Here is an 18,625-nt window from a genome sequence, read left to right on the forward strand (position 1 = left end):
GTTCTTTATAATCATCCTTATTTATACTCCCAAGAGGCTTTGCCTACTGCTCCAATAAATTCTGGAAAGAAATAACATGACAACTTCAGCAAGTCCTGTAGAAGAAGGGAAGGAAAAAAGGCTGGTAGGTAGAAAATGTGTTTCATTTTGGGCTCTGTCAGTGCTGGGGGAGCGATCACATCACTTAATTAGAGCAGCGGGCAGAATTAGAAGAGAGAAATGAATACCACTTTCTGGCTGCAGATATTTCCAAGTCAGATCTATGTTCCTTGCCTCCCAGTGCTTTCTAGCTTACCAGGGCCAAAAGAGAACCTTATTTTAATAGCATCGTTAGAGTTCTGATTTATCACAAGTACAAAAGGCTGTGTTTCTCATCTAGACAAGAACGTGGTGTAACACGAAGCTTTGCAAGTTCCTATCTGTAGCAGGAGTCTCTGCAGGGCTAATTGATGGGTGTTTAGACTGAGCTGGGGGAGAAGAGGCCAGTACATTGAAGCAAGCATTCCCCAACCTCTTCCATCAGGAGACTTGGCCCATGGTTCAGCTATGCCCAGAGCCCAGACTCTGGAACAATCAGGCAAGCCAAATGTGTTCCTTATTTAAAGGAGGTTTCCTTTCACTCTGTCAGCCACCTTTCAGATTCCAGCTAAGTTTAAACCACAATGGTTTGGAATCCTAACAGTAGTTTTGAGGATTACCATACAGAACGGGTATTTGAAAACATTTTTAAAGACACAGGACACTGAATCATGCACTAACATCTACCAATCGCTTCCCCCAAAGAAGTTCATTCTTATTAAATCCAGACCCTCCCTGGCCCCCTGCGCTGTGGAAAAAAGTGATGAACTGCAGTGGCATTTAGACAGAAACCTGATCTCTGCCACTCAAGGATGTTACCACCACTGGGGATCACTTTCATGCATCTTTAAAATTCTTGCAGATTAAGAGTTCTGTCAGGGTGTCAATACCAATATTACTTAACAAAACTCGCCTTTAATTAAAATTTTGGCTCAACTTTTCAAAGCGAACACAAAAAGCTACTCAGCCCTAACTCACACTGCCTGGCTCAGGACGACAAATGGTCAGGGCCCGTTTTAATATGCTTGTCGCTTTTTGCATTTGGAGAGTGAACTTTAGTCGGATCAAAGGGAAAATTATTTGCTCCCAGGATGACTGCTCATTACGGCCTTAAATCCTTTTTGGAACGGGGCGTGGTACAGAGAAGTAAATACGGAAAATAAACACGTCTCAAAAAAGGGCAACTAACCACAAGTCCCAGCCGAAAGGCCGCAGAGCCGGTAGGCAGGCCTGCAATGTTCAACAAAACCAGGCTAAAATAACCAGGCTCAGTAAGCCGGTGTCCCTTGCCCCCAAGCTAGCCCCTCCAGTCCGGTTCCTAAATAAAGACTCTGCCGAAGGCCCCACCAAACACTGCAGGCTTTTCAAACTGTTGAGAAACCAAGGCCACTGTTCACTCGGCATCAAAGGCAGTTGGCCTCTGCAACTCAGAATCTTCGATGTGAAAAGGAGTCACGTGGCGAGTGCAGGGGACCAAGGTTTGTGGTGTGGTCGTAGACCCAGCGCCGGCAAGACAACACGCCCACAAAAGCCTTCAAGGCCCGAGAAAACCGTGGGCTCCAATTTGACTGGGACTCCAGGCCACGGCTGCTTATGCAAAGCCTTCCATTCCCGTTGGCTCTTTCATCCTCCAACATCGAGACCTCATGGCCAGCCCGAAAATAGAACGCATGGAGCTCTAACGCTCTGGGCGGCCTAAGGGTGGAAAAGGGCGCCATTTGGGTAAAACCAATAAACGTGCAAAGTTCTACCACATCTCTAAAGGGACGTCTTGACTAGAAAATTAAAAAGGGAGGAAAAGAGGTTTATCCAAAAGTACTCTTTTAGACACCAAAAAGCAATGCTGCTTCTTAGCACTGCGACGCCACCTCCTCAAATGCGTGGGGCGGGGGGGGGGGGGGGGGGGGGGGGGGCGGTATCCATCACCCGAACGACCAAGAAGTGTGTCCAGTGTAGAGATCAGGTTGCATTTTTCCTCAAGTTAGGAAGAAAAAGCAAGTCCTGGTAAGAAGGAAAAGTGCTGAGCACCTTGTATGATTTTCACAACCCAGAAACACTCTGTTCCCTTTTCAACCTTGAGCCTGGAGAATGACAGCCACAAAGACCTGTGCGATTTACAAGAATAACACAGCCTAGATAACAGTCTGTAATAACCGTTTGTAAGCCCTTCCCAGGTTAACACTGGATTCTGCCTCCCCCAAAATGACCTTGAGATTAAAGGTGCAATTCTCCCCACATGACAGATGAAGAAACGGCGACTGGGATGATTTGTCCAAGGCCACCTGCTCTTTTCCCAGTGTTTTGCATCCCGCCGTCAATTAAACTACAAATTTCCCAAGGGCAGGACGATGACCTTTTTTCTAACACCTAACACCGTGCCAGTGCATGGCGAGCAACCCGAATGCTATCAGCTCTATTTAAATGGAAGGTCTCTGCCAAGCCAGAGTCCAATGGGACCTTTGTAACCATGCAAAGCCCACCTCACAAACAAGGCTTAAATCACACGCGAAAACAATGACATTCCAGGGCGTCCTAAAGCATGTCATGTCCTCGCAAACAAGCATTTCATAAATAGGAAATACCGTCTCTGTACCAGTATACAGACTCTCTTCACCCTTCAAGACTGTGGTCGGTCGTTCTAATACCACACTGTGTTCTTCAAGCAATTTTGTTTTACAAAGTGATTTCACGTTATCTTATCTCGTTTAGTTCTAAAGCCCTGAGAGAGGACAAGGAAAGAAAATAGAAACTTAAATAAAACCCAACTGACATCTTTACTACTCCTTACAAGGGCCCGTATTGGTTTTTAAAAGCCAACAAACAAACAAACCCGCTGGCCTCACATGCACTACCTATGGGACTGTAAATTAGTACAGCTTTTCTCCAAGAAAACAATACGGTAACAGGGCTCCCCGTGTAAACATGGGCACTTCAGAATCAGGTATTCCACTTTGAGGAATTTGGAGTTCAGGGAAAAAACATACAGGTAAAGCATACTGCCTGCATACATGATCTTGCACAAGAGTTCCCAAACCGAAAAGGCCACCAAGAACAGGCAGGTGGAGTAAACCGTGGTAGAGACCAACCAAGTGCCTTGCAGCCATTAAAAATAATGGTGTTGGGGCGCCTGGGTGGCTCAGTCGATTAAGCGTCCGACTTTGGTTCAAGTCATGATTTGGCGGTTCAGGAGTTCGAGCCCCGCCTGAGGCTCTGTGCTGACAGCTCAGAGCCTGGAGCCTGTTTCTGATTCTGTGTCTCCCCCTCTGTATGCCCCTCCCCCACTCACACTGTCTCTCTCTTTCTCTCTCTCTCTCTCAAAAATAAACATAACGTTTTTTAATAAAATAAAGCAACAATAAATATAATGCTGTATAAATGTATTCTGATCATCAGGATATAAATGCAAAAAGCACGTAACGTCCCTTAGGAGCATGAGACTACATGTGTAAAACTATATATACGTATACGTGTATATACATATATGTGAATGAATGTCTAGCATGCAATTGCAATGGTTTTCAACATTTGTAATCATCTGATTTGAAGGATTTCTGATAGAACAAAGAAAGTCGTTTTCACAATGCTTACATGTGGATGGTCTTTTCCCATGAAAAGTAATCAGTTCCTCAAGTTACCATGGACAACTGAGAATCCACGTGTGAAGAAGAAGGACCTCTTAAAAACTTGTCCCAAAACACTAACACGCAGCCTTCTGCTGTATCAGGGGCTGGATTTCACGCCCTGGCTGTGTCACTGATGAAATGTGTAACCTCAGTCAAGTTGCTTAACAGCACTAGACGCGCCAGGCTTTCTCAGCCCGGAGATACTCCTCAGTTGAGTTTTTCGTTTGCTGCCAGATCCATACCAATTCCCTCCCGCAACCAGGCAGCAACTGACATACTCCAAAAGCTTCAACTCAACAAATACTTCCTCGGCCGCCTGCTGACAGAAAATTCAGCCCCTCCCTCTTGGGGGGTTAATAGGGTAAGAGACAGGTAAGCACGGATTGCAGCGCCTGGAGATAGGTGTAAGGAGTCGGAGAGAAAGGGCTTAGCCCTGCCTGACTGGAGAACAGAGTAGCAGGCCTCAAAAGGGCGAGGTGGGCTCCTCAGGCAACCCGTTGGGAGGAAATCAGGATATGCAAAGAGGCTGGGTTCCCGATTGAGCGGCAGGATGGGCCCAGGGTACAGCAAGAAGGGCTTCTTACGCTGTGCTGAGGACACACTTAGTGTAGACTTGATCCTGAAAGCCACAGGGAGCCAATGAAGGATCATGATCAGACATTCAATTTCAAGGATTATTGTTCCAAGGTCCAGTTTAAACATCTGTGGTGCTCTTTGCACGCAGACTCAGTGCCACTCTAAACTCAACCATCAACCCGTGCCTCTCAATCTGTGTTTGGGAGTCAAGTGCCGGATACAGAAGAGTTTCAACAGACAGAGAGGGTGGGGGCAGAAAGACATTACATCAAAACGGGCTTCAGAATATCTGCTGCTACTCATTTGGTTTATTAAGAAGCGAAGTATAGAATTCACTTGATTCATTTATTTCTGAGTCAGCTATGAAGGCTGCCGGCAGGCCCGATGCTTCAGGTTGGTGATTTCCAACTGTGTAACACCTTGAGCACTTGTGCAGGCGTATGCAATTTACAAAGTGCTTTCACATCAAAAATCTCACTGGCTCTCCCAGCCCCAAGCCCGTTAAGGTGCACGGAACAAGTTTTCCAGATGAGGAAGCAGCTCAGTGAGGTTATGTGGCTTGCCCGGGGTCACACACGGCCAGTGTATTATAGGACCCAACCCTGAACTCGGCTCTTATCCCCAATCTTGTCCATTACCATGTAGAGGTACCCTGTATCTTCATAACAAGCCTGTCCAAATCGGAGGCATTGCATTACCGAAGCCCATGCACTAGCAACAAGGCGGATACACAAAGCACAAAACTCTCCAAGTCTTAATAACGTCTGTATCCAACTGCTGCTTAACAGAACAAGCATTCATTCCGTAGTCCGCTTTCTGCAAACCTATGGAAGGAATAAATGCAAGAAACACATGCTCAGTTGTAATCCTTTCTCATTTCCTCCTGGCACCTGTTTCTGCCCCCACAGGCACCAAACACTTTAACAGCTGGCAGAAATGAGAACCAAGAGATAACCATTGGAGATCAAGCCCTAACCAAAACTGTGGTTAGGAAATAATAGAGAAAAGAACCACCCAGATTTTTAAAAAGAGCAATAAAACAGGGCACCGAAAGGTCTCCCACGCTCTCCTGGATCCTTCAGGCACAGCAAACCAGAGGGTCTCCTGATGGAAAACAGACACCCACACGACCCACCCCCCTCTCACTGCATCCCCCACCCACCCAAAATGAGATTGCTGGGAAAGAGCTCCTGGTTCGACTGGAGAAAAGGGGGTGTGTGAGGCAAGTGCTGCATTGGGAGTACTGAAGGGGCAAAACTGTGGCGATTTTGTTAACCTTCTAGGATTCCTGGTAACTGAACACTGCTGGTGATTACATTTCAATGCTCACTGGCCTTCCTCTTCATGGGTGGTGGAGCTTGACAGACTCACAAAATTAGAACTTAAAATCCAATTTAGGCCTCTCAGGCAGCACCAGCTCTCAAAAACAGCTCTCAAGAACTTCAACCAGTAGGGTTCCCTCTTTCGAACACCCTCGTACATCCTATGAATATGTGAATAATTACGTATAATATCCCCATTACTCAAGCTGCCTCATTAACATATCTGGGCAGCCTTTGTTTACCAGGATGGCCCGGACCTCAGTAAGGACTGAGGGCAAATGATTTCCCCCAGTGTCCCATGGTCCCCCTAAAGCAGCAAAGTCAGGGGCAAGAACGTAAGTGCAAAAAAAGAGTATGCGGCCGATTTGTCACAGCCCCTGTGAAGAAAGTTCTCGGAGCCTGGAGAGCTAATGCCGGCCGGCGGGCCCTCAGGTGCAACCCGGAGGGCAGGTGGGGACACTTACAAAAATACAGAGCACCCGCCAGCCAGTCCCCAAGGGGTACTGGGATCTCGGAGCTCTTTCAGAAGCGAACTCACGGAGACAGCCAGCTGGGGATAAGGGGGTAGCTCCACCAACTGGTGTTTAAAAAAACAACAAACACAAACATGCACTTGAGACGGAGGCACTCCTTCTGTTCCAGGCTGACAAACTACCTCAACTTCCCCAACTTCCTTCCGCAGAACACCTCTCCAAAGCCCGCTGAGAGCCCCTATTATGGCTCCCCTCCCCACCCCCACCCTTTTTGGGGCTACACTGGTCATTCACTTTACTTCTATTTCATCTGGACTAAAAAGTGGGCAAGAGGTATAGCCTTTAACTATCTGGCAAGTACCTGTTAGCCTTGGTTTTCTCTTCTGTAAAATGGACTCAACAGCCTCTGTTTCTGGTGTGAACTCACCATGGAAACAAACGTAGGTGGTTATTTCAGAACTGCCTGGGCCTTCTCTTCACGAGGCTTTCAGGAGAAGCGGGTGTTGCGCGGCCCATCTAGAGTGTTTTCTATGATCCAAGCTCTTCTGGCACATTTCTTCAAACTTCAAAGAGAACCCCAGGAGAAACGGACAGCCTTCTCGCAAGAGTAGCAAAAAAAATCTGTTGCAAAACAGTGTGGAAGTGGAAAGAAACCCAGACAGACACCCAAGAGGCCCAGGAGGTAGTCCAACTGCTCTGCAGGCGGGACCTAGACCTCACCCTCTGGAACAGCATCTCCCTCTGTAAAGCACGGCCCCTCTCCTGTCCCCAGACATCCTAAGAGAACAAGAGAGAACGCACCTGCAAGCAAGAACAGGGACAGGGAGTACCGGAAGCCGGCAGCTTTACCCAACCAGGAGCGAAGGGGGATCTGGCCAGCGCTGTCACTTTCTATAAGGTTCGGCTCTGCTTTTAGTGACTTTATTCTGGACCAGCAACGAACTGAAAAAACCCCTTATTTAAAAAGTGTGCGGCTGCCAGAAAGCAGAGTGTTAACTGAAGCCCCGGGAAAGGTCAAAACCTTAAAAAATCTCACTCAGACTGCCTACCTCCCGGCACGAAAGAAGCTTGCAGGGATGAATGAGGCAAGTATGGAAAAGGCCCCCTACCATCCAGGGAAGGACACAACCCTTTAATCCTAAAAGTAATACAACTTAACTTTCAGTAGAGCCACTCGAAACTGGGCCACACTTCACCTACCTGGCCGCAACTGGCTGGGGAGTCTAGTTTAATACCTGGGGATTAAGGGCAAACACAACGGAAGCACTCTAATCAGGGGTGACAGGGACCAAAAAGCTCAAGTACCGTCTGTTGGTCCGGAAACCTGAAAATCCACACCTATTTTAACACTTTAACGTAAACACCTAAATGTACAAAATTTTAGCAACAGATTTGTTGAGAATTCCAGTGTTCCGTGTTATGCTTTGTTTGTTTGTTGGGAAGAGAGTCTGGGCATAAATGAAGTTTGGTTCTTAAAAGGGAATCACTTGCAAAAGCAATGAATCCGTAACAGATTTTCCCCGAGTCTTTTAAACGGCGGGCCCACATCTCATTAAACAGCCTGATTTTTTTTTTTTTTTAAGTAATTCGCTTTTATCGAATGTTCCCAAAACAGTCAACTTAAAAGTTTTCATAAAAATCCACACTCCAAAAAAAAAAAAAAAAGAAAAAGAAAAAAGAAACCAATTTTCTTTCCACACTTGTTCAAAGGTTTACATAATATTTAACTGTAATTGCAAGAATAAGTCTAACTGGAATAACCAGATTTGGAAACAACTGACACTTGGCAAGCCTTCTATGAGTCGGAGCCAAAGTGGACAGAGGCACATACACCCAGGGCTACCCACCGGCCAGGAGCTTTGTGCTGGGGTATCACAGCCAACAGATTAAGTAGGTTGGATAGGTAGAACGTGAGAGTGGTTATGTAATCCAGGGGGAGACTTAGAGGAGGACCCCGAACAGCAGGATGAGAACAATGCAACTCGGGCACCCGGCTGGCTCCAACCATGAACTCTTTACCTCTGGGCTCGTGAGTTCGAGTCTCACGTTGGGTGTAGAGATTATTTAAAAATAAACTCTTAAAAAAAAAAAAAGAAGAAGAATGCAACTAAATTTTTAACCATTCAGAATGCAGGAGCCTGGGTCCTAAGAACGTCATGATCAAAGGTAAACCTTAAAAATACTCCAGCTTGGCCTTTACCAAGCGTTTCAATGTGCTGCTAGGCTTCGTATGACATGTCTGTGTCATCCTTGAGAGGAGGAAAAGGAGAAAATAGCTCCATTTTGAACGTTAACAGACACCAGTTACGTATCCCAACAAAAGATTTTCTAAAGGACAAGAGTTTAAATAACCTTTGGAGCAGGGGATATATTAAGATTAACACTGGAGTTATTTCCAAGGCACTTGGAAGGGAACCAATAGCCCCCAGCTCAGCACCAGGAACTGGTTATGACCTACCAGGAGAAAAGAAACAGCCATTATACCATCTGAATACCAATTAACTCCAGTTAGCTATTTGGGCCAATGACAACAGAAGACACACAAGTCAAACACCCACTGACAGTAAAGTAATAACGATGCGGGTTAACAGTAACTCAAATTGGGTTATTTGGGGACATTATTTCTTCTTCTTTTTACATTTTCATGACACACTTTTTGGACTCTTCACTTGACGGTCTTTCTAATCTCTCCCCCTCCAGTAATAGCTACCAAAGGGCCCCTGCCCTACACTTATGTGACAAAGAATAAAGTTTTCCACTACTAGAAAGAGGCAGAAAGCAAGCCACATACACAGCCCAGGAAAGGAAAAACAGAGCAATTGAATGACACGTATTTGGTTTTTCCCCCCTCACAACTGTAAAATAACCCAATGGGTGTAAAGGGGGGGGGGGCTCATAAATCCTTCCACTACATTTTGGTGTGCTTCTACTTTTTTCTTTAGAATTTTATGAAATTGTAATTATGGCAAATCCTGCTTTTGAACCTTGTAACATGAACTGTTTCCAGTCTTGTTTAATTATGCTGCACTTTTACATCAGAAAATTAGATACTTAAAACCCTTACAGCCTGGTGCTACAAATTCCGCTTGAGCTGTCCTAGGAATCAAACCAGTAATTTGTTTTTGAGCTCAGTGCGTGCGTCATAGAATTTTTTATTCACGTGGCAGGGATTTTTATTTCAAACGCATACCTGCTATAAAGCATCAAAGACCCAATGGTTTTGAAGCTTGGATATCATATCCGTTATTTTCCCTAGGAATAACCCCACCAGCAGAGTGAAGGAAATGGTAGAAAACATCCATAGAGCAAGACAGCTACTGTTTTTATTGTCCAAGTGGAATGGCGCTTTGAAAGGCAACTGTTTTCAGTTATTTAAGGTATTGGGGGGGGGGGTCGTGCCCGGCACAATTAAAACAGGATTACCTTACAATTTATGAGTTTCTCAAGGATGCCATTTAATATGAAATACAACAATCATTTCTCCCAAGGTCTGCCATCGACAATCCCACCCCCAAACTCTGCCTTGTTAAGGCAATAAACTAAAATGGCAACGCTGCACGCATCTAAGGCTTTTGAGACCAATTGTAAGAAAAGTGCTGCCTTCCACCAGCTTGATAATACCACCTTACACAGAAAGAGCACACTGTTTTACATCTTTCGCGCACATTATCTCTCACACACGTGAGCCTCTCAGATAAAGTGCGGGGCAAAAGCAGGTCAGGTGTTACCATTTCCATTTTACAGAACAGTAAATACAAACACACTCAGATTCCAAGCCTCTCGTTCCACCGTTCAAAAGTACTAAGCACAGAGTACCCGGGGACTTCACTGTCCAGTGCTCTTCTAAGAATACATATACATGACAAATCTTACCTCGCCCGGGCCCCCAAAAAAGATACAGCACAGAGCTGGCACAGCAGAGGAGGAGCGCCACCCCCTCCACAGTATTACAAGGCTTCCAGAAAGAGCAACAGTTGCTGCTGAACAGCATCACCCAGAAAGGCATCCCGTCCCATCCCCCAAAGGCACCCCAAACATGACTTCAAGTGACAAGGTGGCCAAATCCACAACACAGTCCTTCTTACAGAGCAAAGCTTTTCCCTGAACAAAGTTTCCTTGCTTTTTTCAAAAGCGTTGCTGAGCGATCACAACGACCACCGCAGCAGACCATCAGCCACACCATCAGCAGACCTAGAAACAGAAGAAGCGAAAAACATTTCTGCAGAAAGGAGGCGTCTCCTCCCTGCTCACCACCCCCTAAATGGAACCCGAGCGAGGTCGGCAGCACTCGTCGGGGGCCTAAAGGCTCCCAGCGGCTCACCTGCAGGGAAGCGCAGCATTTCGGGGCGGAAGGCGGAGGCCGATCGCATCCTCCTCCTCCTCCTCTTCCTCCTCCCACGCCGCAGCCCTGCTCCGCGGCCGCCCCCGCCTCCGCCCGTTCCCTCCTCCCCCGACCGCCCCGCCGCGTGGAACCTCCCGCCCGACTTTTGACGTCACGGAGGAGGAGGAGAAGGTTCCACCCGGGCCCGTCCCTTTGTGACGTCACAATGACAACAGAACGCGGCCGGGAGCGTCCGGGAACCCGGAGCGACGGGGGAGGGGGGGGGGGTGGAAGGAGGAGGGGGAGGCCGGCGCGAGGCGGGGGGAGAACCGGGGGGCGGGGAGGGGGCGCGGTGACGTCTCGTCGGCTTAACCTGTTGCTCTCGAGACTGCGCTGGAGCCGGCGGGCAGGGCCGCGGGGAGCCGGCCGGGCCGCCGCCGCCATGCTCGGCCGTGCGCGCGGCGGGGGGCGCCCGCTGCAGCTGTGCGCCGCACCGCCCCCACCCCGGCACGCCCCCGCCCCCTCCCCTCCCTTCCCCGGGGCCCAGCAGGCCGCGCCGCCCCCGCGCCCCACCCACCCGCCCGGCGGCCCGCCCGCGCCGAGCCTGGAGCCGGAGCCCCAGCGGCCGGGAGCCGGAGCCCGGAGCCAGGAGCCCGCAGCCCGCCCCCTACAGGCCGCGCGCGCGCGCCCGCCCGGCCCCGGCCCCGGCCCCGGCCCCGGCCCCGGCCCAGCCCGCCTCGACCCCCGCGCGCCCTCCCTTCTGCTGCCGGCTCGAGCACGTCGGGAACACGGGCTCCGCTCCCCTGGCGTCAACTCGTGCTCTGCCTCCCGCGGCCGCCGCCAGCCACGGGCTTGCGGCCGGACGCCCGCACTCGACACAATCCACTGACCGCCAGCAACAAAAAATCCCACCCCTCACAGCTCTCCACAACTTAGCGAGGTCTGGGATGGGGTCCGGGGGAAGGGTGGGGGCGGCGGAGGCGGTTCTTGTCCAAGTTCTACCCCATTTGCTTTGTGGCTGCACCCGGATCGGACGTGCCCCGGGAAGGCGTCCACGCTCCAAGGCAAGGTTGTCTCCATGCAGTTTCTACAGCCCGAGTTTAAACTAGTCCTTTGCATTCTACCCAGCCCTCTGCAATGCGGATGTATTTTAAATCTTAAATTCTTTAGGGAACAGCTTTTTAAGTTGGGCTTGATTATTTAACATTGCATTTCTTTCATAGTTGAAGTTTACGTGCCTAGATTAGAATCAGCCCTCTAGAAGAGGCATTCAGCTTTTTCATTAAATGTATTTTTTTTTTACAAAAACCAGTGCCCGAAGGTCATCTCCCATTACACACATCACACTGCTCAAAAAGGCAAAATATTAACACCAATCTGTCGACTCGACTCAAATAAAACTTTCTTATAACGTTGCATTATTCCAAATGTATGTTCATTTGGGCTTTTTTTTTTTTTAATGGATTCTTTGATTTAAAGCATGCAGCTAATCACCGATCACTCGAGTGCATATTTGGTTAATCCTCCGTCCCCCTCTACCCTCCCTCCCCCCAAACTTAAAAAAAAAAAAAAGCCATACACAAAACAAAAACACTCCCCATGCCAATCAAAACGTAGCTGTACTATGCACAAAACAAATTTAACTATTCCAAACCATTTAAATCTCTGAATAATCACCCAATTTCAGAAGCCCAGTTAACAGGGAGAATTCATTTGTAGTCACTTACACATGCATTCACATACCTACTTAAAAACATTAGCTATATTGTATGTCTTTCCCCCCTAAAACTGGAAACCATGAATTTTTAAACAAAACCAGTCCCATTATTAAAGTCAATCCCAACAAATGCATTCGCTGTAACATGATTCCCAACTGGTTTACGTTGCGAACCAAATAAGCCAAAACGACCACATACATTAAATTTGATGTGCCAGTGCAAGGAACAAGATCGCCATAATCGGACCCTCGGTTGCAACTTAAAGGGCTTCCAACACACACGCGTTACACGATTTTCCAAATAACATTAATAATAACAACACATGATCATTTGCATGCAAAGTGCAATATGGGACCAAATCCGCCCGAGAATGCAGTTTAGTTACATTACCGCAGCCCCCACCCCCCCCCTCCAAGCTACACCAAAATCCCTTGCCTTTCATCTAAAACTAGATTATGGTTGTGTCATTCGAGGTCAATTTATTCACTTGAGGTATCGCTACACCAATCTGTTTTTTCATCCAAACTAGGCAGACACGACTTTGCCTGAAAAGCCCTCTTTCAGAAAAGAAAGAAACAGCCTTATCGGACGCTGTGTTTAAAACCCTTCAGCTGCAGAATTATCTATAAACTTGACATTCAGAGCCATTGCTTAAAACTGCAAGTCAAAGGATGTGTTGTTAAGAGCACTTACGTATTTCTTCTGAATGATATTCCTCTTGGGTCTTTCCTTGCTCATTCTGAGATCCAAATGCTGATTGCAAAAGGGGACAATTGCTTCATGAATTTAAAGCCGTCAGAAATTTGCAAAAAAATATCCTGGTGGTTTTTATTGTTGTTGGTGGTGGTTGATCTTGTAATCCGACTTTTCTTCCTCTTCCCCCAAAGCCCGATTCGCCTTGAAATAAATCCGAAATTGGGAAGGAAAAAAAAAAAAAAAGAGCCAAAGACGAACGAAGCAAACAAAAAAAAATTCACTTTAGTAAAACACTCATAATGGAAAATTTCCCCCGAAACACACACACACAAAAAAAACCGACGCCCTTCACTCCCCCCCTTTTTCCTCCAAAAACTACATCAGCGAAACGTGAAGGTCCTTAGTGTCTGATCTGTAGTTACATCTTGGAAAAGAAAAGGGAAAGATAAATAAAAAATGTTGGAAGTCACGTTTGTGCTGCAGCAGCAGTGCGAGCAGAAGAGTCAACTCCAGCGGCGGCGGCGGCGGCGGCAGCACCACAGCGAGGGCTCGCCGAGTCTCTTTTTTCCAAGCCCCCTAACCAATGAGAGAGAGGCTATCCAGCCCAACTTTAAATGGACTCTGCTTTTATACAAGTTAGGGCTCCTCGGGTAATTCCCCGACGGACGCTAGCCGAAAACTCACACAGCTGAGCCACCAGGCGCCCGCCTACTCCGGCGCCGACCGACCCTGGCCCAGTCCAAAGGACCCCGACAGCCCCGTCGACTAGACACCCGAGAACCTTCGACGAAGCCTTCCCGGGCAACCCCTCAGGCATCGCTCCCACGCCGAATCTGGGAGTGGAATTGAGAGAGGCTCCCTAGCCCAATGCATGGCACGCTCGGTCGCTCCACCTCACCCCCTTTCCCCAGCTTGCCGCTCACCCCACAGCCGCCACACGCCAGCCCGCGCCACTGCCCTCGCGTCTACCTGCAGCGGGGCTGCTGGATACGAGTGCCCCAGGACTCCCGGCCCCGGGGAGAGCCGCCTATTCCCGGGGCACCTTAGAATGGTCCCCTTGATCTTCTGGAAGTTGTAGTCCCCCGACTACAAAATGGCTATGGCCACGGGAGCTGCAAACTACAATTCCCAGCCTGCCCCGCAAGCCTGTCACTCAACTCCCCTCCCTCCTCCTCGCCCCCTCCCCCTCATCGGCCCTGCCAACAAACGCTTGGATGTGTCCCGCGTGTGACACTGCTAGAGGCTGGCTCGGGATTGGCCCGCAGAGCGTGTGGTCCGCGAGCGAGGAACTCCCCACGCCGGCCCGCCCCCGCCCCCCGGGCCCCGGCCCCCCTCCCCCGGCGGCGCCCCGCCCCCACCCGCGGCGCGAACCGCCTGTGGAATCGAGGAATCGCGCGCGCGCCGGCCCGAGCCTAACGGCGGGGGAGGGACGCGAGGCTTCCTGGGGGAAGGCCTCGGAGCGTGGCGGCGCGGGGGGCGGTGTCGGCGAGGGGTTGGAGCCCGTCCTAAGGAAAACTGGGCCACGCACCAAGAGGAATCCTCGGTGCGAACTAGTTGATCGGCGGCGCCTGCTGCCTGTGCCGCGCAGCCGGTGTCAGCTCAGGACACCGCCTCGCGTATTCGCACACGGCGTGCTGCGGCCGGGCCCGGGGTAGGCTGAGGTCACCTCGGCCGGCGCCCCGCAGCCGCACGCGCTGGAAGGCCACCTCCCGGCGCGGCACGCGGCCCGCCGGCCGAGCACGGCGTCGGGGGTGGCCGGGAGGGGGACCCGGGGCGGCCGCCTCTTGCAAGAGATCACCCCCCCCCCCACCCGGAGGGATCCGGCTGGAGCTCTGCGCGGGGAGGCGTGTCTGGCATCGGGGGTGCCCGCGAGCGAAGGGAGGCCGACGCGTTGAGGTTCGAAACGAGTGGAATATGGAGACCGAGCCGTACGGCCATGCAAACTGCAGGGAAGCATCTGGATCACCGAATGCCAGGAATATCAACCGCGCTGGCCACGCGGGAGCCGCCTTCTACCTGCCTCTGCCCCCCCTGCTGTGGTTCTTTGGTCGCTGCTGTGAATGAAGGAGCAGGCCCCGCGTTATCTCCTCGGGCCTTCGCCCTTAGTAACAACTTTGTGGAGTCTGACGCAGCCATTCTGCATCATAAATGTGCTTGTTTCGACTGTGGCTGCAGAGAAGTGAGGTTTTAAATTATTCCTCTCGGACTCCCCTCTGAGGACATGAAAAGTGGGGTCATCAGACTCCCCCGTGCTCTTGGCTACACGTCGTAACTCTCCTTCCCATCCCGTAGATTCTCCTAACCTTGAAAGTATAAATACTCCCTTAACACAATTGTTAGATTTTATTTGTGGCACTGTTTCAGGAGGTCACCGTGGTCCAGAAAGGTCTCCGAAACTGGAGAGAGACCTGGATTCGGATCAGACCTCAGACCTCGCTGAAAGGCCACCGGCCGCTTCTCCGAGCTCCTCGTTTGCCTCCTCCACAAATTCGTGATGACCAAACCTCGCGGGGAGGATTATGTAATAACATTAACCTAGCTAAGAACCAGCCACGTTATAGGAGGCTTTCAGCAAATGCACTAAAAAATGCCTTTTTCAGATGCTTTTTAGTTATTACTCTACCTCTTTAAAAACTCGGAATGCCTCCTAAAAAATAAATTTGTCTTACAAAATTTCACAGTCAGAAAACTAAATGACCTTCTGTGCCTTAATACTGCAAAACTTGCCTGCTGGTGCCATTTGCTGGGGGAGGACTCAATAGAACAGACTCTACTTTTCAGTCGTGACCACCCAAGTGACTTTATGGTTAGGTTACAACGAGGTGTTTTCAAAAGATTTTCTGATCATTATGACCGAGGTCTGCACTCCTCCGCAGCGTTATGGTGTTAACCAGTTTTCTGGAGGTTTAATGTCAGATCTGTCATTCCCCAGGCAAAATATTAAAGAACAAAGGTGGGTTTCTTCTTGGATCCCTGAGCTAGCCCTGAGGCCGGGCGTGTCCGTCCCAGGCCCGAGGACTCCCCTGCTGGGATACCAACTCCCAGGCACCACAGGCACAAACTAAAAACCCTTCTAGTGGAGGCTTGAGGGCAGGAGAAAGGAAGGAATGTGCTCATTTCCAAAAGATTTGGAGAACATTAGTTGTTGTTTTCCCTGAAAGGGAAAATGGATTTGGCTTTTTGGTGATTGAAAGCCTTTCCTGTTGGGGACGGCACTGGCACTGTCTCCAGGAGAACACCCTTTCCCCGATACCTTGGCAAAGCCATATATTACCTTTCCTTTTTGTCCTCCTCTTGTGTGTTTCCTATAATCTACTTCACTTTTTCTCCTGATGATTTTACCTCCTCATAGCACTTGCCTTGATGTCTCCCAGTCGGGTAGGAGATGACGGCAGGCAGGGCGGAGGGAAGACCTCACTGGGGGCATTGCTTCTACAAGGACCTGCCAGCACTGTCGCACTGTCGTCATCCCTGAAGACAGAGTGAAAGCCTTAAAGTCCTTTGTTAAGAAACACACAGCTGAGTACAAAAGGCAGACTTAACAGTGGATTGTGATACCTCTAAAAAGTGCTAATTAGCAAATGGAAAAATGTGCTAAAGGGAACACATGACAGAGGTGACCAGGAACTAGGGAGTTTTGAAGGATGAATAGGGGTTCAGCAGTATGAAGGAAGCCAGACTGCTTCACAGCAGAGAAGAAAAAACAAAATCATGAGAACTCCAAAAACATACCAAACTGATGGATAGGACCCAATATTTGTTTGGGAGTGATTTAAAGATGATGCTGGGAGGTAAGCAGGAGCCAGGATCAGAAAAGGCTCTGTATGCCATGCAAAGGGAGTTTGGACTTTGCCTGTAGGCTAAAAAGAACCTTAGAAGGATTTTCACTAGAGGAATAAAGCAGATTTGCATTTTTGGAAAGTAATTCTGCTCGTGTGGGAGATGAAATTGAGGATCAGAGAAAAGAAAGACACCAGAAGCAGGCAGACCTAGAAACCAGTTGCAAGGTTACCGCATAAACGAGGTGAGAAATGGTTATGATCTGACTCCAGTGGCTGAGGAAATACCATAGAGAGCAGAGAACAGGTTGAGAAATATTTAGAATGTCAAAAGTCCAATGGACTTGGGAACTGGTTAGCTGGAAGGAATGGTGATTAACAGGGTAGAGTCTGTCCTCCCCTACCCTTCCCTAAGATTAGGGAAAACCTAATCTTACCTTATTTTATACTTTTTTACATTTAGATCAATTACCTACTCTGGGAAGAATGGGAACACAAAGTGAAAGAGGAAGAGGTAGCAAATCATCAGACACAAATAAGAGCAGGCACTCACCATTCTGGGTTCAAATCTGTGCCGGAAATCATATTTAGTTAAGCATTCTAGTCCGCCCTTTGGTTTACCATAAGAAATGACAGGCAAAGAATCGTAAGTTAATAAAGACCAAGGACACGGGACACCTGGCTGTCTCAGTCAGAGGAACGTGCGACTCTTGATCTCAGGGTCATGAGTTCGAGCCCCACATTGGGCACAGAGATTACTTAAATTAATAAATATTTTTAAAAAATAAAGTGGCGCCTGGGTGGCTCAGTCAGTTCAGGGTCCGACTCTTGACCTCGGTTCAGGTCCTGATCTCGGGGTTATGACTTCAAACCCCGCACTGGGCTTCGCACTGGGGGTAGAGCCTATTTAAAAAAATAAAATAAATAAAGTAGCCAAGTAGAGAGCAAGAATCCATCGTCCTCTATTATACGCATATTGAAATTTCCTTCTTAATGCAGAGGATGGCCCAGGTTATCCCACATGCTTCCAAAAACCAATCACATCTGTGGTTCTCCCAAGGAATACCAAGATTCATCTTCCCCAGGAAGCCTTAACGGCACATATAACACCCCTTTATATTGTATACTTACGTGCTACCATTCTCCAATTATGCCTTCTGTTCCCATCTCTTCTCTCCAAATAAGAAATTAACTTTCCAAAGTCAGAGACCATGTTGCCTACTTGTCATATCCTGCCCCAAAGCTCTAGAGACTTCACAGAATTTGGAAGTGGCCAATGCAGGTTTACTGTTGGATATTTCACCAAAACTGTAATGCCCAATTATTTAGACTATGGCCAGCCGCTTTATCTCACTATCATCTCCAGTTCCATTTTGGAACACTGCTTTCTTCCTCTTGCAATATCCAAATTCATCCCCAGCTACAGTCCTATCTCCAGTTCAGCCTGGCTGTTTGGCTGTCTGGTTCCTGCATTCTTATAGTCCCTGTTACTTGAGCCACTTTTTTTTTTTTTTTAATAAAAACTGTATATACGTAAGGTGTACAACATATTTTGATATGCATATTCATTTTGAAATGACTACTACGGTCAAGCTAATGAACATACCCATCACTTCACATGGTTACAACAAGCCACGTTTTTGGGAGCTTTAAAATGTTGTTCAGTGTTGTCTTGTTTTCGGGTGATGTCATTTGTATATCTTGTCCCTCCTGATTAGATTGAAATTTTCATGGGGCCGTGATTTGTCTCATACTGAGGCAGGCCTTGGCAATGAGTCCAAGCTCTGGATGGGAATCAGATGTTTTTAATATTAACTTTCTGAGTGACCATAAGCTATTCATTTGACCCCTCTGGGCCTTACCTTAATCATCTATAAAATTAGAGGGTGAAATTAAATTATCACCAAAGACATTTCTGGATCCAACGTGCTCTAATCCTGCTTTGACCTTTGTACTGGCTTCCTTGCTCCCCTCTCGTGCTGGCCCCTAAGTACACTTAAGTAGACAATTGTTGAGTAAAAATTGCTAGGGTAACTTTC

The 18,625-nt window shown here is 48.4% G+C and overlaps 1 protein-coding gene across 4 annotated transcripts in view; it reads right to left on the bottom strand.

The window, feature by feature from the left end:
• The window catches only part of JARID2 (jumonji and AT-rich interaction domain containing 2), a 271,874-nt gene extending 258,478 nt beyond the window's left edge, over window positions 1–13,396 (bottom strand). For 2 of the 4 annotated variants that reach the window (XM_042985686.1, XM_042985684.1), the window contains exon 1: window positions 12,805–13,396. Coding sequence is in view for 1 of the 4 variants with exons in the window: in XM_042985684.1 (XP_042841618.1) it covers window positions 12,805–12,849 (45 nt within the window). In the remaining 3 variants the exon portion in view is untranslated. Of the gene's footprint in view, window positions 1–10,157; window positions 10,264–10,393; window positions 10,482–12,804 lie in introns of those variants that run through there. The other 2 variants (XM_042985687.1, XM_042985688.1) reach the window with 2 other exon arrangements.
• Between the last annotated feature and the right edge of the window lie 5,229 nt (window positions 13,397–18,625).

The sequence above is a fragment of the Panthera tigris genome, chromosome B2 (assembly GCF_018350195.1).
Source record: "Panthera tigris isolate Pti1 chromosome B2, P.tigris_Pti1_mat1.1, whole genome shotgun sequence".
Classification (NCBI taxonomy): domain Eukaryota; kingdom Metazoa; phylum Chordata; class Mammalia; order Carnivora; family Felidae; genus Panthera; species Panthera tigris.